The sequence below is a fragment of the Nestor notabilis genome, unplaced genomic scaffold (genome assembly GCF_000696875.1).
Source record: "Nestor notabilis isolate BGI_N333 unplaced genomic scaffold, ASM69687v1 scaffold244, whole genome shotgun sequence".
Classification (NCBI taxonomy): Eukaryota; Metazoa; Chordata; class Aves; order Psittaciformes; family Psittacidae; genus Nestor; species Nestor notabilis.
This window is the reverse complement of record NW_009926619.1, coordinates 1-20060: the sequence shown is the minus strand read 5'-3', so window position 1 is coordinate 20060 and position 20060 is coordinate 1. Positions and strand designations below refer to the sequence as shown.

The window sequence follows — 20060 nt, the reverse complement described above, 5'->3', positions numbered from 1 at the left end:
CACCCCGCCATTTCAGAATATGACACAAATTTCCATGGAGAAAACTTAATACAAGTAAATAGTTGACAAGTCTTAAAATCTGCATCAAGTAAACATGTAGTGATTTTTGCTTTGAAGTTATTGGATGTTTTTAGCCAGTTACATGCCTTTTATATTTTAAAGGGACTGCATAGGCAATTTTGAAATTTCATAACACAGTTCTTGTTCATTATTTCCTTAATGAAACTTTCATATGACATCACCATACAGTGATGGATGCTGCTCAGAGTGTGCCTGATGTTAATAGGCACTGTCAAAGTTATTCTGAAAATGGTGACTGGCTTTGATGGGGCTCTCCCCCAGACCAGCCTGTTGCACAGATTCTAGTGGCGTTAAGCAGGTTTCTGAAAAAACACCAGAAGAAAAAAACAATTTGTATTTCCAGCAGAATGGTTTAACAGAGAGAGGCTAACTGTCATAGGGGCTGATACGATGGAAATCAGTGTGGGTTCACCAACTAATGGTGTGACAGACAGCATATTTTTCTGCTTTCAGTGGAGCAATTGCAAAATTGGAAAACAAATACAAGTGACTGGCACCATGAACAGCAAAACTGCTACTTATGATGTATGCTTCAAATAGCTTTAGCACTTACGGTAGCCAGCACTTAGCTATTGCTGGACAAGGGGGACAGAATGACATCTAGTGACTGGTGCTGCTTTGTCACTGCCATGCATCCCTTTCTCCTGATCACCTTCCTTATTCTGGAAACAAGGCAGGGTGCAGCCTCTGTCACTGGAGGATGTCATGATGCAGAGCTGGTTTTCTAGTATTGGTGCTAGGGATTGGACATGGCACAGAGCAGCTATCCCACATGCCAGTCTGTCTCGTTGCTTGAGTTACAGAAGATAAATATGCCACTGGAGATCTCGGTCAAGTAACTAAGAAAGTACTCACCCCCTCAAAAGTAGCTCTTTAATGAAGATGAGGTTCAGGTGGCCAAAGATTTTAAGTACTGAGCAAGTATTATTTTGGAAGAGTGAATTCAGACTTTTTACTTCTTTGCAGTCTATGACATGGCTATATAATGTTCATGCTAAATAGGCACTTTCCCTTTTATTTTATTCTACAAATGTTGAATTAGCTTTTACATGGATAGTATTAAATAGCATCAGAAACCTGCTTTAAGAGATGCCAAATGATACAAGATAGACTAGGATAAGAGTATGGCATTCTTAAGAGAAAGAAAAAAAAGTTGTTAGGAAGACAGCAAATGCTTTAGCATTCGGAGAAATGCAAGCAATGTGTAGAAGAGCTGAAAGCTTGGGAGTTGTTTTTCTTTGCATTAAAAAGTAAATCTGACACAAATGATATTGAAAGAGGAGGATATGTTCATGTGATAGAAATGTGTTAATCAAAAAAAAGAATGTGTGAAAAAGAACAGTGGAAAAAAAAATGCTGGGTGGTGTGCTGTGCATGGATCTTTTAGGGGAGTAAAACCACGTAAGCTGCAAGCCTCTGAATGTTTTGGAGAATCTTTGAAGCTCTTTCTCTCCCTCTTGGCTTTCATAACTGTGTGCTATCAAATTGCTGCTGCGTGCCAAGGACTTGATGCTGATCAAGATCAATTTTATGTAAATTGTTTGTGAAATGGGTGAAGCACATTTTGTGGTTACACAGATAGCCCATGGGATAACCTTGGAATCACTGTAAAATCTCTTCACTTTAAAATATCACTGCTGCAGAGTTCAAAATAGAGTTTCTGGTTTTTTTCCCAAATCAAAAGATTTTTTGAGGAAAAGTTGGATGTCTCTTAGCAAAGATTTCACATTTGCTTTTGGTTACGGTGGGTGGGAGAAATTGATGGTGGTATTTGTCTGCCAACTCCTGTTTACCTGTGTACAGCGAAGATGATCATAGAATCAACTAGGTTGGAAAGGACCTTTAAGATCATCAAGTCCAACTATTAACCGAGGACTGCCAAGACCACCACTAACTAATGTCACTGAGGGCCTCATCCTGCATGGTTTTTGAACACTTCCAGGGATGGTGATTCCACCACTTCCCTGGGCAGCCTGTTACTGGATTACCCTCTCTGTGAAGAAATTTTTCCCAGTATCCAGTCTAAACCTCCCCTTATGCAGCTTGAGGCCGTTACCTCTTGTGCTATCGCTTGTTACTTGGGAGAAGAGACTGACCCGCACCTCACTACAACCTTCTTTCTGTAGATAACCTCCTTTCTGTAGTTGTAGAGAGTGATAAAGGTCCCCCCTGACCCTTCTCCAGAGTAAACAACCCCAGTTCCTTCAGCTTTTCCTCATGAGACTTGTGCAGACCCGTCACCAGTTCCATTGCCCTTTTCTGGACCTGCTCCAGCACCTCAATGTCTCTCTTGTAGTGAGGGGCCCAGAACTGAACACAGTACTCAAGGTGTGGCCTCACCAGTGCTGAGTAAATGATGACACAGCTTTGACTGCTTCATCTTCCACTGAATACTAAAGGCTGAATAATTTTAATTGGGAGGAAAAAGCAAACACGTTGACTGTTTAGAGCAGAGTATTATATTTGTCTGTGTTTTTTGACAGTTCAAACTGTCAAATTTTTCCACTCTTGCAACTGTACCCATCTTGTTTCCAGAGCTTTGTCTGCCTTTCATCAAAATAAAGAGAATTAAAGCAGATTAAAAAGAAGAAAAAGCACAGCTCAAAAAGCATGAATCTCTGATTTTATTCTTGAAGTATATTTCTTGTCATTTAAATTAGTACTGATTATTCCTAACATACACTTAGGGTAAGTAGGTTGCCCATGCCAATGCATGGAAGAATTGCTTGTGGAAATGAGAAATACATGAGGCCAGCATGTTACAAAAATCTTTGAACTATATGGAGAGACTGGCTTTTTTTATTGTCAGTGTTAAGGCAGTAACATCTCAGCCACTAGAATTTCTGTGACATGGCCAGATACCTTTCTTGATTTTCGTGGCTCACTCCTCCTTCAGACCTCTGCTATTTTTTGTGATGGGCAGAATATAAATTCTAGGCTGTCATTTACTCTAGCAGCTAATTGTGGTGAAATTTCTAATATAAGCTGCAGCTAATTGCATGTTTTGTCTTCACAGCAATTTCCGATTCTTGATGATTGCTTTAGCCTATGCTATACCACTGGGTGTTTTCTCTGGCTGGTCTGGTGTTCTGGATTTGATATTAACGCCAGTTCACGTCAGCCAAGTAAGTATCTCCTAACTGATACTCAGCAGCTGTTTTGTAAGTGGCATGTTTTTATTTTGCACTAGCATACACTTTTATCAGGTTTTTATGTTTGGACCACTTTTCTTCTGAAATCTTAAACAAAATAAACTGTAGCTTTGGCATCCCAAAGCGTCATGATTCTCCCTGCTGACTCCACCAGTGGTGGGTATTTTCAGAACCATACAAACCTTTGGACAAGAAGGAAGAGACAGGTAAACAAACAGGACTATTGTTGGCTGCTGCACCTTTAGTAAAAGAAAATAATGTTTACCAGGTAGAAAAGATGAAGTGGGGAGAAGAGGATTTCTAAGCTTTTGATAGAGTATTATAAAAATCCAGAAGTCTTTACTTCTTTACTCAGATTCTGTGAAGAGAGGTCACATTTCAAGCACAGGCTACTTAGTCATACTTTCTTTTAGTGAATTTATTTCCTTTTGAATATGCTAGAAAAAATCTACTCAGATTACGGTTGGGGAATATTGTTGGCAATTTGAAGCTTCTCACATCATTTGTTTTGAAAGTAACATTTTATCATCTTATTTTCTTAGCTTTAACACATTTCTCTGTTTTGGTTTGCCTTTTTTTTTTTTTTTTTTTCCCTGTCAGGTAGACGCAGGCTGGATTGGATTTTGGTCTATAGTTGGAGGCTGTGTTGTTGGCATAGCCATGGCAAGGTAGGAGTAATTACAGATCCTTTTCCATTTCTTCAATTGCGATTGTCATTTAGCTTATCCTCTTAATAACATAACTTGTTCTCTCTCATCTTCCGGAGGCTTGAAATGCAAAATGCCTTCTGGGGTTATGATGTTTTTCTTGTAGAGCAATAATTTGTGTGTTCCATGTTAGTGGTTGCTGGGGGGTGAGAAGTCCACATATGTATACCTCAAAAAGTCATACTGTTACTCCTGATAAATGCTTCCTCTGTGTTCCTTTTAAACACAGTTCTTGCAAATTCAGCTGCCTGGTATGAGGGAAAACCCGTTGTAGCACATTTGGAAACCATTGGAGAAATGAGCATCAGCATCCTTCTATCAACACTTTGGGGCATATTGATTTCTAAAGGGGTATTGGGAATGTAGCACAGGCAGCCTACCCAAAATAACAGTAATTCTTCCACAGAGAAATTAGTCTGGGCCTGTTTTGGCTAGGTTGCTGAATTCCTATATGGACTAAAAATTCTTTCAGGAGATCTTAAGCAGTGAGTTTATAAAGCTGATTAATACCAATCGCATATTCCCCTTGCATCGGGATAGCTAACCATTATCCTGGCTTCTCTATGTGGACATAGACTTTAGACTCCAGCTCTGCAATGAGTTTAACACAAGTGCAGGGTCGGTCATCACTGCAGTCATTGTGAATCAGTGGACCAAGAGAGTCATCTTTTAGGACAGAAATTGAAGCGCACTCTCATTTGTTTGGTTTTCTGTGGGTTTTTTTTTCCCACTTGCTGTTCAGCATCAGAGTACACAACACATAAAGAAGTGTGAGGCTTCTCATCCTGACATTTTGCAGGCTGCCTAGCAACTATGATGGAGGGAGAGGAAAAAACTCCTGGTGTAAGGAAAAGAAACAAGCACTTCCCTCCCATCTGCTCCAGATGTAGGCCAAAGGACTTCATCTGTGGAAACAGAGTTCATACTGTGATTTCCTCTATAAGAATCGCTTTTGAGTAGCTATGCTCAGATATGAGGTTTTCTCTCTAAGAGAAGCTGATATTTAAAACCAACTGCTGTAATTGGCACAGATGCCATAGCAGGTTACTTGCTGAAGCAAGTAGCTGGCCAGTTTAATCTTTTCCATCATGAGTTAATTTCTAGTATATTTGCAACATTTCAATAGTAGAGGGGCACCCTTAGCAGCTCACTTAACTTTGTTAGGGGAGAATCTGCTGACTCAATGCCAACATGCGAATCTCAGTCTTCATGGTAGATTAATTTATTTAGTATATTTCCTGGGTTAAGTTTCAGGAAATGCTGACAGTTTCTTTTAAGTGCTTCAAAACTGCTTTCAAATCTTTTTGAATACCAGTATTTTGTAGCATTCAGAGCTTTACTTTTAAGCAAATTAAAAAAAATACCAATAGCCTTTCTCCAAATATGTCTTTCTAACTCAGGCGATACGTGGTTCAAATGGGAAGGTTTGCATACAGAAAGTGAGGGAGGAGGTGATTTGTCATTCATGATGGATGACTCTCCTTCCTAGGCTTATTCAGCATTTATCTGTGTAGGGTTGAATCAATGACGAGTCTGACTGTAATCTGCTGAAAGTAGTAATTAGGAAAATTAAGTAATGATTCTTGTCAAGGCTGACAAGTTGATGTATTTCAGTGTCGGAACTGTGATTTGCCAAGCAAGCAGCTCTCTCCCTTAACCACCTCTCAAGAAGCTGTTGCTTTTGGTTTGGTTTGGTTTTGGGGTTTTTTTTTTTTTTTCCTTTTACTTTTTTTCCTGCTAATTTATCAAAAGCAGAAATGGTGCAGTTTAGGAATTTGCTCCTTCCATTTTTATCAATGCAGATTCTACCATTTACAGCTGTAATAACCTGAGCCTTTCTCTGGAGTATTGGGTCCTGCACATCATAGTAGGTGTTAAATCATCTATATTTGAAGTAATGCCCAGTTTGAAAGTTATTTATCTCATTTTCAAAATGGTGCACATTTTCCTCAGCACAATACATAAATCCTCCTGCTCTCCACCCACTGCTGTCCCAGTCACTGGGAACTTAGATATGTTTAGTTAATTTGTGTGATGCATTTTTATAATTGAAAAGCCTGGGCTATTTTCAGCAGCTGGCAGGTGCTGTACCCTTTGCTGTCAGCTTTCAAATGGTACTGGTTTGAAGAAAAGCAGTGTCAAAGAGTGACATTTATGTCCTTGCATGGAAACATAAATCTGTTCCTTTTTCTCAGATTTTTTTGTTCTTTGGACACATTTTCTAATGTTCATAGGTATTTCTGAGGTTTTGTCCGCCATGGCTCAGTTTGTCTTCCTGCTTTTAACTTGCAGTGTAGTCAAAATGCTGAATTGTGTTAATTCCCTTAGCAACAGAGAGGGTTGTCAGCAACACAGGTTTGTGATTTTAACTGTACTATCCAGCCTAGGGCTGGATTTGCTAGTTGCAGGAGATTGTTACCAGCAGGAGACTCAGAGGTCTGTGTGGGGGTAAGTGTACACCTTCTCTCCTGATGTGCCTACTTTTTTAGCTGCTGCAGATGTCCCCTTACATGCTAGATGATGAAGAAGGATTTAAACAGAAGAGAGGGGCTGGAAAGAAGATACAGGGACAGAGGATAAAAATAATTTCTCTCACTTTTTGATTGAAACAAAGTATTCTGAAGAGTTACTAGATTTACAGTCATCTTTATTGTCCTGTAACCAGATAAGAAATGAAAGTCCCTCATTGTCCAAGTTCAGGCTAGTTTGCTATGTCATTTTTTTCCTATTATTTCAGTTACTGGCTGAATTTGGTAGCTACATAAACGGTTCAGTTTGTATTTGACCCTTCTGGAGTCCTGTGATATCCGAGAGCTCCTTGGAGCACACTGCTACCACTGATGCCCAAAACAGGTTCTTTGTGTCAAAAGAGTTGCAGCTACTCAGTAGAGTACTTGTTCCATTTAACTATTTTGAATGGTTTAGTTGCATATCATCATCCCAACCCCACATATCCCTGGTGGTAGGATGGAGACAGAGGACCCCCTAGAGATCCCTTTCAAACCTGTTGTATGTAAACATCCTTCCCTGGAGGCTGATATTTCTCACACTGTGTTTCAATAGATGGGATATACGTAACTGCTCTTTTCTGTAAGGAGAGGGAATAGTGATGTTGTTTGCAGGCAGGCAAAGCGGGGAGTCTCTGTGGAGAAAGCTGAAAATTTGCACTTTGAGATGCTTCTTTGACTCTTTTATAATAGCTGATTCTGACCCCACTGATCCTAAAGAGTAATTAAAGAAATTGGCAAACTACTAAGAAGAGGTGATCCTGATTGCTGGATTTGGATTGTCAGAAAAAAACAACAGTAGCAGCTGACCTCTGACTATTGGAGATTATTGCATAAGCTACTTGAACGCTGCAGTCATAAACTTTTAAGATGATGTGCAGCATTGATCTTCTGCTACTGCTTATTCAATTACTCGCTGCTAAATTCAGTGTGGAATTAAAGCACCAGGAGAATCGAAATAAGAGGAAAGAAGTATGTTTTCTGGATTTTGTTTTATGTTTTGATTGCAGTACCTGTACATCTCTTTTGGTATATGTGGCACTAAAGTTCCTAGTTCTCAAAATGTCAGTAGCATTATCTCTTTTATCAAGTGAGCCATAAGGTATCTCCCTGTAAAGTGATCTTCGTCAGGGCAAAGGCGGCAGTTAGCTGACAGATGGACAGATTTCATCATGGACCAACCTAGGTGGATTAGGCTTGCCATTAGCCTAATCAAGATAGGAGGCTATGAGAACAGAAGATACTCTTTAGACATGCATTCCTAATCTGTCCAGCCCAAAATCACATCTGAACAGGAGATTATAGAAAATTACTTGTGGATAAATGACATTGCCTTTTCTAAGAATACATCTTTTTTAGTAGCTATGTGGTAATTCCTTTTGAAAGAGAAGTTGGACTGACAATTATGCTATAGGAGCGCTGCTCAAATGCATTCTGTCTCCTTGAAAGAAAAAGGAAAAAAGATGATAAAAGCGATTGTCCTATCAGGTGGTACAAAGGTTGTATTTTCCTCTATGTAACAGACAGATTACCCAAGGACTTGTGGGGCTGTCCTCCCCCAGACTGTCAGTGGGGAATGTGTAGGAGTGGAATCACACCAACCTCTAGGTTTCTGGAATATTTCAACACAAAATAGCCACCAGCAGGGTGACCTCTGCATGGAGTTCCTGTTTTGGCTAAGCCACCAAGAGCTTCGTTGCTAATGCATCCACAGGTTCAGAAGCTGTTCCTTGTCATCTTCATTCTAGGGATTCTAGTATTTGAAGTTTTTGCATTTCCCACAGGAATGAAATCTTGATGCTTAACTATTTCTTGAATGAAATACAGCAGCCTCCTTATATGCTAATTGAGCAGTGTGTCTGCCAAGGGAGACTGGCAAATGCTGACAAAGCAGCGATGTAAGTAGTGGTGTGATGTTGTGTCCAACAAATGCAGAAGAAAAAAAATCCTTCCTGTACACCAAGTGTTTTCAATTGATGCCTCGAGAGTTGTTCTGGTTTGGTTGTTACTTTGTGACAGCTAAAAAATCCAAGGCTCTTCAGCTGACAGCTAGAAATATTACTATTCTATAAAAATGCCTTTTCTCTATTTCTGGAAATGAGAAATTATTCTTAAACTGTTTCTATAATCTCCAAAATATTTAGTGCAAATATGGTGGATTAATTGTCAAGCATCACATTTAAATATTATGAAAATCAGCATTTGTCCTGGTCTGATTTGTGCTTTTATTTTAGATTTGCAGATTTTATCAGGGGCATGCTGAAGTTTATACTGCTGCTGCTTTTATCTGGAGCAACATTAGCATCAACCTGGTTCACTCTCACCTGTCTAACTAGTGTCACTCATCTGCCTTTAACAACAGGTACTGCCAATTATTTTAATTCCTATTATTGATAATCAGTATATCAGGCAAATATGTGCAGTCTTACATCAACTTTATTATAACTTGGTTTGGTTTCTTTAGTGATACAGTAGTTTTACCAAGACTACTGAATCTGAAGGATCTTTACCAGCTTTGGGTAACTTCAACAAAAAAGATTAAAAAATAGCAAGATCCAATAATAAAACCCCAGAATTTACATTTAAAGTTGATTTTGGGACTGAGTGTTTTTCTGATTTGACTGGTTTGGAATAACAGAGGTGAGAAATCAAGAAAAATCAGATGAATGCAAGTAATGCTGTGTGTAAGAAGCAGTGACATGTCCGGGAATGTAAGGTTTTGAAACTTACATTAATTATTGGAAACACGTAATGCAGCTCAAACCAAGGTGACCCATGGTATTTTCAGCCATCTAAAGCTATCCCTGCGCTATGCTGTCCTCCATTTTGCACCTGCATGAAGGTTCAGGGAACTCTTCCAGCCCAAAATTAACTCAGCCTGTGCCTCAAATAGATGGTGAAAAAAGCTGTTGGCAGGAGACGGGGAAAAGCTCAGAGGTCTATGCAAGCTGCCAGGGAGCAGTACCCTTAGTTGAAAATTGACACAGTTCTTTAAAATCTGCCCTTCACCTCACTATCTGCATCTAAGGACTCATCCCCTGTGATTCCAAGACCTTCAACAGAGTTATGCATTACAGTAAAGCTAAGCCATCAAGATTTTTTAAAATTATTTATTAAAGAATTCTGTAAGTCCATTTTAAATAAAATGTCATCTTTGTTTATAGCAAGTTTATGCATTATAGGGGAAATGAATTTTTTTCCCATTTTAAATAAAGAGTTTGGTGTGGAGATAGTATATAAAATACAGTTTTTCACAAATTAACTTTGCATTTCAGTAAGTGTCCTTGGTGCATCGCATATGTCACAACTAAAAACTAAAGTGGGTACAGCAAATTGAAATACGTGATCAAATCAGAAGAAACACTGTCTGTCTGGATAGGTCAAATTTGTGATTTATCTTGAAATTTCAACTTAAAAAAAACCAAACCAAACAACACAAAACCAAAAATGTAATTTAATCGATAAACAAATCAAATTTCATGGTGGCTATTGTCATACCAAATGACTACACTTTTCCATCAAATCTAAAATAAATGCAATAAAAGCTTATTTCTTGTGCTTGTCTGCTTCATCACTACAAGCCTGCGGTAATGTGAATTTTTACAATAACTCTATCCTCTGAATTGATGCAACAAGCCAAACACAAAAATGTCCCTTCAAGTCTATGCATAAGAATGAAGCGGAAAGGTTTCAAGAGGTGAAAGTCATTACGTGTGTACTCACCAATGATCCAAAACAAAACTGATGGAGATCTGCCTCTGATTTTATTTTTCTGTAAAGAACTCAGCATGAGATGCAGGTTCTAGAAGAATTCTTACGTTTATAGCATGTAAGTGTATTATGGTGGGAAAGATGATCCGTTGTCAGGATATAAAGGTATGTAAGGTATTTGGGGTTTGATCTAAAGTATCCTAAGCTAGCATCCCTTGATAAAATTCTAGGGATTGGGTTGTTCTTTTCATGCAGTTATAATTTCTTTTAAAATGGATGGTTCCTTAGATTGAGTTGTAAATTACATTTTAGAGTTTTCTGTTTGTACTGTTCTTTTATGTCATTGTAAATGATGAACCCTTTTCTATAAAACTCAAGCTTGTTTTGAACAGAAGTGCCAGCAGTATGGTGCATTCCTCAAAAAAATGCAATCTAAAGCATCAGGGCCTAATGTGCAGCCACCAAATCAGATCTCTTTTTCCTTTTGTGGCATATCATTTAAACTTCATAGAAAAGTGGGCAGGGGTTCATATCAGCCTTTTCTTATTAAAGTTCGTATAAAATAGATGTAATGTGCCTATTCAATTTATATCCTTGTGCACAGAAAAGCAGTGGTGTATTTTTATGAAATATGCTGTTATGGATGAAAACACACAAGTTATTTAAGCTAATTTATAGGACTTCATGCTAGATTATTCCTCAATGTAATGATGCAATATGATGATGACCTCTGCATCTCACAGTAATTGGGAGAAACGATACATTTGAATTGATTTGGATGAACTTCTTTTTTCTTCTTCTTTTAATTAAAAGTTTGAGATGCAGATTATATCAGAATATAAATATAGGAGGTCAGATGCAGACCATTGACAGCTGCTTGATCTACCATAGGTAGACCTTACCAGTGGTTTCCTCAGGCCCAAAAATAGTGTTTTCCTTTAGCATGTGGATATTGTGTGGCATACATGCTCATTCTCCTCTTCTGAAAACCCTCTGCCTGTCTCTCACCTCATCTCCAGAGTAAGCACTCAGGTGGGTACATTTGCATGGAAGCAGGCTTTTGAAATGCTAAAAAGAGGAGGAAGTTTGGCCATTTATTCACCCTAAAGGGAAGGGAAGAAAATCTCTGTAAAGATTTGTTTTTAAAACATGAACCAACCAACTCCCCTCTTTTAATCAGTATTCATTGTAGCAGTTGTAGTAATGTCTGGTTTAAATATTGGTGGAAGAATTGTATTTGAAAAAATAGTCACAGCAAAATCGGTTTTCCTGAAGTTGTTTGTATAATATTCTCCTAATTCCTTGTAAATAGGCACGACGTAATTTAAAGATATTTCCTACAAAATGTAATTACTTAGAATGGAGACCTTTAATGCAGATATTAAAAATCAATGACTGCCTTGTGTTTTCTTTCAATGATAGTTCAGCATTGTTTGTATCGTGTAATGTAATGCCTGCATTGCTCTGTATTATCATAATATGCTCCATTTTTCTCCTGCCACGGAGCAAGACAAGTTTTCTGTCATTTGCTGACTTCTTAATGTATCTCCAAAAAATTTTTTTAAAAAGTGTATTTGGAGTCATGTGTATGAACTAGAATTGCCAGTGTGGGGGGAAAAAAGGAAAGGCGATAATGATATAGTACCATCATAGCTACCATATCAACTGTCTACCTCTCATCAGCTAATCACAGCTCTTAAAAACCCTTGATTCTGGAATCAGTTTATATTTTAAGCAAGCTTGAATTTTCTTTTAAGAAATCTCAATTTTAATGTATATTATTTGCATTTTTCAGCAAGTTTCAAAGACAATTTTATGTACACATTGAGCATTAAAATAGTTTTCTCCATTGAAATCCCAATGCAGCTGCTGATCTGTTTCCCTGTGCCAAGTTCATTGTTAGCTTGCTTTGTACTGAACTTCATTATGTGAATTTATGTACAATGGGATACTTTGACCCAGCATAATTGTGTAAGGCATTGTAATGCCAGTTTCAGATTCTTGCCACTTTGTATTGCTGGTAATATCTGGATACAAATACCAGCATTTTCCAAAAATTGATATGCAACGCTAGATGCTCACGGCTCAGATTGAATGTTTTCAGCATAGCATATCACGAATATTCTAATATTTATGAGCACATTCAGCAGAATTTTGCTTTACAAAATCTTTCCTAGTGCTGCACAGCAGATACTCTGAATGCAGGGGCAACTCCTTGAGTTGATGACTGTATTTAGGTTAAGCAGCCTACCCTTTATTTTCAGGTTCAACAGATCAAACAGTATAAACGTATCTGTCTCCCTGACCTCATCTATAAAGTACAGTATTGAAAAAGAGAGCTGGTAATTATTTAAGACTGATTGTTTTATCCTTTGAGTTTGATTTCTTTACTATAAACAAGATGTGGTTGATAAGTATAAGGCAGGAGGACCCAGAGCATAAGACAGTAGCCTGAAAACATCTATTTTTCTAGCTTCAGCATTAACATGCTTCTAGCTGTGGGGAAATCATTACCCCCACTCCTGTTGTGCTTTCCCCACTCATAAGATGGGAAATCACCTTTGTTTTCCTGAAGGCTTCTGTAAATCCAAAGGTAGAACTTAAAGAAGAATTAATTTAAGAGGTTCATTTAAAACCCAGTGTTAAATAGTGTACAGTGCTTGAAATTTGGGAGGAGCATTTCAGGGATGAAAATCAATATCAATAGCAAATCCATCAATTGCAAGCCTCAAATATTGTATGATTTTCAGCCCCACTCCCCCCTTCTTTTTTTTTTTTTATGCCCACTCAGTAATTTCTTCGCTGCTTAGTTCTGCCAAGTGAATGCTCTTTACTTGGTTTCAGGGTTGTTTTTTTTTCTATAAGCAAATTACAGTAAAAACTACTGTCTTACCTTCAGGGAGTCACATTTTTCATGGAAAAACAGGAGGACTTCTTCCATGACTATTCTTACCATGGCCAGTAGCAAGAATTAAAGGGAAGTTTAATTCCACTTCAAAACATTACAGAGTTTGGTAGGAACAAACTTTGATTTGATAAGATCATTTGTGGGCATACTGATGTCAAAGAAGCATGCATCCATATGAGGCATTATCCTTCATTTTGGCATGGATACTGTTATAACAGTAATAACAAAATGCCCTAGATCTCTGCAGGTTTTGCTTTAAATTGTATGCTGCACCCAAGAGAACATACTCAGTTTTATTTACTTTCCTGTTTATCCATATGAAATTTGTGTGAGTCTTGGCTCAGACTGTGTGAGAAGAGAACTGTTACAAAATGTACAGAGTTCAAGAGTTTCTGGCAGAGCACTTTGGAAGGAGATACTGTACCACCTGCTTGCAGTTGATACTGCTCTAGAGTATCTGCATTTCCCTTGTAAATTTATGTGCAAAATACTTTTTTCTTCCATTTTTTTTTTTTTTTTTGGTTAGAGACGGTAAGATTTCATACTATTTGTTAAAAATAATCCAAGATGTACGTGCCAATGGGTTGATAACTATTTACATCAGTGGAGGCCCTTCCATTAATTTCGTTTGGATTTGGATCGCACTCTGTAGTTATACATTTAGTGATGGTATAATTTAAGAATAAATTGGTAAACATGTTGCAGAACATCCTGGGCAGTTCTGGGAACTTGTTTGGATGTCAGAGATACTTGAAACTCCTGCTGTGTTGCAAGCTCATCTGGGGACACCAAGTGCAGGCTGTCATTTAAATCACATCCCTGTTTGAATTCCCAATTTTGTTTCCTTTTTTTAATTTTTTTCCTTTTTTTTAATTTCTTTTCTTCTTGGTATAAAGCTTTTACCACAGCTTGTGGCTGGGAGAAAAGGAAGTATCTTTCTGGGATACAGGCATGCATTTGCCAACTGGTAGCTGAAGACCTGCAGAGTATAAGAAGCCAGGAAGGAACCTTCCTTCTTACTGCTTTTTCTTCTTCTTATGCTAAGCTACTGGTATCACCATCAGTCCCTAGCTGGTACCTTGCTTCACCTAACTAGGAACATCTCTATCATTATTATCAAGACACATTTCAATCCTTGCTTCCATCCTGGCCAGGAGAATGAGCACTGAGGGAATAGCATGGGTTGCCTCACACCTCAAGCATGAACATGACATGACAAAGCCTAGCTTGAACCTCCTGCTGCAGCAGCTCCAGGCCAATTCTCTTAAGCAGCTGTGTTTTGGATGGGTGTTTTGCCTTCCCTGATCTTTTTGCAGTGGCCAAGCTGAGAATTAGTTACTTAAGTCACACAAGCATCTTTAAAACATTGAATTAATCAAAATAGTTCAAAGAAAACCAGCCGAATTCCATTATTTATTGATGTCCACAGCTGCCACTATCTTGGGTACACAACTTTGTGCATAGCTTTGTAGGGAGTTAATTCCTTTTCCTATGAAAAAGTGATCTTTTATACTAATCACATGATATGCTTCCCCAGTGTATGCCTATCCAAGCTAGTTGTTTGTCCTTGTTAGGCTTAAGGATATAATGTTAGCTTCTTGGTAAATCATCTCTTTTTCTTTTTTCTTTTTCTCTTTTTCATTTTTTTTTTTTTTTTTTTTGGTCAGTGCTTTCATATCCTTAGATTCATTTCCAATGACTGTCATCAAGATAGTCTTAATTGAAAAAACATTTGCTGTAACTTTAGCAGCTGTTCTACCGTATAAAATCATGGTAATTGTTTGTGTTCATTCAATACAAGGTCACTGCACTGAAAAGTAAATGGTCTCTATTAATGGGTCATATTCTCCCTCCTACAGTATCTTGTTGCCTGTGAGCTGAAATACAAGATGTGCTATTTAGTGAGTGAAGTAAGAGGCAAAAGCTACTTTGAATTCTTATTTGACTTTTTCCTGTATCTTATTTTTTCTGAAACTGTGTATCTTAACTTTGACTTTCTGTGTAGTTGACCAATTGGATTTGTGACTTAATTGCCAAGTTAATGGAATAAGCTTATTTGTATAGCACTCAGGAGGACCCTGGATGATTTACAGAAACATGAAATAAAAATATTTTTCCATCCATCACTACAATATATCCTCATTAAGGGAGGCTTATAGATGTGTACCTCTCCTTCGCTTTCAGAGCTTCTTTTTTTGGTCTACCAGTTAAAAGCTCTCATTTCCACTAGATCTTAGAACTTAAATTAACATCTGCTGGACCCTGTATTCTGCCTGTCCTTTTGCCTTGACACTTCAGCTTATTAATTCCAAGTATGTGTGTGCATATATGTAGACGTTGTTTTATAAGTATTACCTCTGACCTCAGTTTTGGCATGAACATGTGAGACAGGTAATACTTTGGGGAGTACCAAAGCTAAAGCTGCTTTGATCATGATAATATGGAAGTGTGAGGTGTGCGCTAGTGGATATATTTGCATGACTGAAGCAAGGTGTTGTGAAAAGGAAATGTAAGGTTGTAGTTTCTAAAGTATAGAGTTTTTATGCTTGTTTCCTTATGGTCTAGTCATCTTAATACAGTTTAGTAAGTGATGAGCAATGATGTAATTCAACTAGCATATTTTAAACCAACAAATTTATTTTGAAGGCTTCTGTTTGTTTTGTAGAAACTTTGGCACCTACTGAATTGACTGTAATTTAAAATCTTGATCTTTTAAATGGCTGCCGATTTTAGATGCACATTTTTGCCTTTATCAGATGTGAATCTTAAGTTTCCAGAAATTACATGTCTAGAGTTTCTCTCTCTTCAGAGGCACGTGATTCTCCTTTCACGGCTGTTGTTCTTCATGGAACAGATTTCAGTCTTCCAGTAGAGGTATTGCCTCTGGCACTCTGTATGCAGCTTCACTTTTGATGGTGCTGTTGTGGCTTTGAGCAGCTTCACAGCTATTTCCACTGTTTGAGTTTCAGATACAGAATTACAGCTGGCTACTACCTTCTTTTCTGTGGGGAAAGTTCTGAAAAAGTTCTCTAGAAGTTACAAGTAGTTACAGATACAGATATATTCAATTGAGTGTAACAAGGGACAGATGCTCATTTGTCTTAAAAGATTCTTCTGTTTCGTTTACATGTTGATTTCTCAAGCCAACACAAAAATTTCAAAGAGCTGAATATGTTTGGATTTGCTGTTTGTACCTTGCAGCAGTTAGAGACAGAGCAATACACAGTGGTGTTGGAAATAAACAGGAGTTCCAAAGGAGGTTCATGGAATTTTAAGTACTGGTGAGAACTTGCAGCAGAAATCTCTGAGTCTTGTAACAAGGGAATGAGTTCTTCAGTGTTAGCTAGAAGAGCCTGTTAGGAAGAGCATTCTTATCATAGAACTGTTTTGGAGGGGACTTTCAAAGCTCATCTAGTCCAACCCCCCTGCAATGAGCAGGAACATGTTCAACAATATCAGGTTGCCCAGAACCACATCCAGCCTGGCCTTGGATGTTTCCATGGATGGTGCATCCACTACCTCTCTGGGTAACCTGTTCCAATATTTTACCACCCTTACAGTAAAGAATCTTTTCCTCACATCCAGCCTTAATCTCCCCTCTTTCAGTTTAAAGCCATTACCCCCAGCCTGTAGCAACAAGCCCTGCTAAAAAGTCCCTTCCTATCTTTCTTACAGGCCCCTTTTAAGAACTGAAAGGCCTCCCTGGAGTCTTCTCTTCTCCGGCCTGAACAACCCCAACCCTATAGTGCTTTGGGGTTTTTTTCCTTCATCTCTGACAACTCTTGAACATACCTTGCATCACTTTCTTTGACTTATTCTGCAGTTTGTAAGAAGAGAATTTGAGAGTTGGAAAACTGTATTTTTTATTTTTTTTTTGGTCTTAATTCAGAACATTCTAGTATATATACATATATAGCAGGGGCCAGATGTCCCTCCTGCAGTCGTACGATCTATATCATCTTTCTGGCTGGGACTGCTGTCCTCTTTTTCCTGCCCAGGCAAATCCTCTGTAGAGAAAGAAATATGTCTTTGTGCCTTGGAAGCAAACCACAACAAACAGAGGATCTGATAGACAGTCCTTTCTGTTTTTTAATGCCTTTATCTATTTTCCATGATTCTTCATATTTTAAGAAACATGGATTTTTTAAGTATTTTTTTAAGCTGGACATTTCCTGCTTCCTGGCAGTTTCTCAGCTGAAAGCTTGGGCAATGCATACCAGAAGATGAAGCAGAGCCGTTTCACTTCTCCCCTTCCCAAGACAGAAGAACATAAATTAAACTGAAAATGCAGTTTCTATTTTATATAAACATATATATCTAAATGAAAAAACCTGTCTAAAAATTTTGTACCATACTGTATTTAAAAGATGCTATAAATAATTTCCCTGTGACTTTGTAACACTTTTGTATCTGAAAAATTTTTCTTAACATTTCCTTGTCATTTGATGGTAACTTCAGAAATTATTCCAGACCTCTTTTTTTTTTACCCTGAGCTGCCTTATATTTTCCATGTACTTTTTACTTGATCAGGAATCTCAGGTTGACGAGGTTGCAGGTCAGGGAATCGCTCCCTTCCCAAGATAGCACATTATTTACATTTCTAAATAGGTACTACTATAGCATATTACGCATCTGTATTAAGATATTAAGCTGTAAAGTACTTGGCAGTGTCAGAAACGGTACAACAAATATCTGAGGCTACTGAAGAAACATCTGTATTCTTCTGTTGGTTTGTCCAAGAAAAACAATTTGTTGTAGAGTGGTGAAAATATGTCCTGTTCATGCCAGGTGCTGGGTGCCCTTCATTTCCTTTTGAAGCCAAAAGGGGTTCAACATGTTGCAGCTCAGTCCATGCTGAATACTAATGTCTTGATATCTGGTAGATCATTAGTATTTATATGTAAAATGGAAGCAAAATTAGTTTTGACCTTTAGAGCTAAGTCAAAAGTTTAATCTATGTCCATTTCCAATTTGGTGCACTAATTGCTCGCTTTCCTAATTGTGTGGAGGACAATAGTTTGCATTCATTTCAGAGGTAAATGAAAATGTAGGTGATGCTTTGCATTCATAATTTTGTTGGTTTTTTACTTGCAAGTGAATTTCAAATGGCTGAATGTGTCTTCATGGGTTCTGTTTAAAAATAAAAAATGAAGATAAAAGAAAAAATTAAAATTTCTGATATTGCTTCCCCCCCTCCCCTCCCTCCCAAATCAATGCACGCATTCTGCCTGAAACTAAGTGGGGTGTGATATGCTTTGTGATACACAGAGGATAAAAATCATTTTATGCATTTTTTGGTTATTCAAGTATTAGTATTCTTGGCAGCTCTGAATAGGGGAAAAAAATGCCAGCATGAAATTAATAACTTTTGTTTCCATTACAGCTACACTATACACGTCCTGCATTTTGTTGGGTATATTCCTCAACAGCAGCGTACCAATATTCTTTGAGCTCTTCGTGGAGACAGTCTACCCTGTTCCAGAAGGAATAACCTGTGGAGTTGTCACCTTTTTGAGTAATGTGTTTATGGGAGTGCTTTTGTTTTTCCTCACATTTTACCATACAGGTAAGAAATATAAGCTACTTTGAAAACAGAATTCTCCAAGTATTAAGCCATAACCTTCTCAGTAAAGGGAGAGGTTTTATGTACAATTTTTGTTAATAATCGCGTTTGAAGCCCTCTGTGTAACTGCAAGGGAGAAGGACTTTAATTGTTGTTTTCTATATGCATGCTAAAAAAAAAAAAAAAAAAGTGCTTTAGTGCATGCTGCATATACTTCTATTCTACTTAGAATTTGCTGTAGCCAGAAACCACGAAGGTACCGTTATCAAGGTTTTTATAAATGCCTGAGCAATGTGACCATTAATATCTTTGTATCTGTGGATGTTCGAAACCACAATAAAGTGAATCCAGTCTCATGCTTCGGGGTATAACTGTATTGTCCAGGAGGGGCAGCGCAGAAATGCTCCATCTGTGGTCAGCTCCATTCAGTGGGTTGGACTTGCCATTGCAGGGGAGAGAACATCTCTTGACCACTACTCAAAGACGAAATATTCATTCCTTTAGATAATCATAGAATGGTTAGGTTTGGAAAGGACCTTAAAATCACCTAGTTCCAGAGGCCTAATAGGGCACAACAGTGTTGTGGTTGGTATTTTCATCAACTTCTTCAGACTTTCTCATCTCTCAAGTGTTATTTGATTCCTGATGACTCATAATCATAACTTTGAACTTTCTATTTAATAGACTACAATATATCTTACTACACTAAGCTGTAAAGTAAGAACCTATATTGCATTCAACAAGTGATCTTTATTAACAGTTTTCAAAGGTTCAGGGTTTTGATTTGTGTTTTGTTGTTGTGGTAAATGTTTGCTTTATGATGCAAGATTTGTAAAACAATACTTTATTTTTGCTTTGAAAGCATTAGAAATTGTGAGCTTTTATATATTATCGTGAGTGCATGTACTTCTTAAGATGGTATCTTTTATAACCAAGAGGAGACTGACAAATTTCACAAGGAAATGTGCTTGGAATGTATGGGTTTAGGGGTGGTGGTGTTTTGGGTTGTTTGTTTTTTGTTTTTTGTTTTTTTTTTTGTTTGGGGTTTTGTGTTCTTGTTTTGGGGATATTTTTGATATTGACATTCAACTGCATTATTATAAAATCTGAATTCCATCCCTACTGGCCTTGGATGGAGTGATATTTGGTGTTCACATTTTAAAGAATGCTTTTATGATTAATATTAATTGGTGTGAACTCTGTTCACATACACTATTATTTCCAACATTTACACCTGAGCTGAAAAGTTACACAGAATATTCTGAGAATTTTTTTAGCATTTTTCAGAGTAACAATCCAGTGTTTGGAATTACTTGATAATTGAGGATGGGGATACAGTGTCTTCTGACTGAAGAATTACGATAAAGTGAACTTGTTCCCTCATATACATGGTATTTGGGGCCATCTTTTGTCTCTAGTATTTCTTTCCCT

The 20060-nt window shown here is 37.7% G+C and overlaps 1 protein-coding gene across 1 annotated transcript; it reads left to right on the top strand.

Annotated features, from left to right (window-relative positions):
• Positions 1-3080: 3080 nt before the first annotated feature.
• On the top strand, positions 3081-18632 carry LOC104405017 (disrupted in renal carcinoma protein 2-like; the record flags this gene model as incomplete). Its single annotated transcript, XM_010013603.1, has 4 exons — positions 3081-3206; positions 3834-3901; positions 8682-8809; positions 18450-18632. Coding segments are annotated over exons 1-4 (505 nt in total), but the record flags the coding sequence as incomplete, so codon positions are not given.
• Between the last annotated feature and the right edge of the window lie 1428 nt (positions 18633-20060).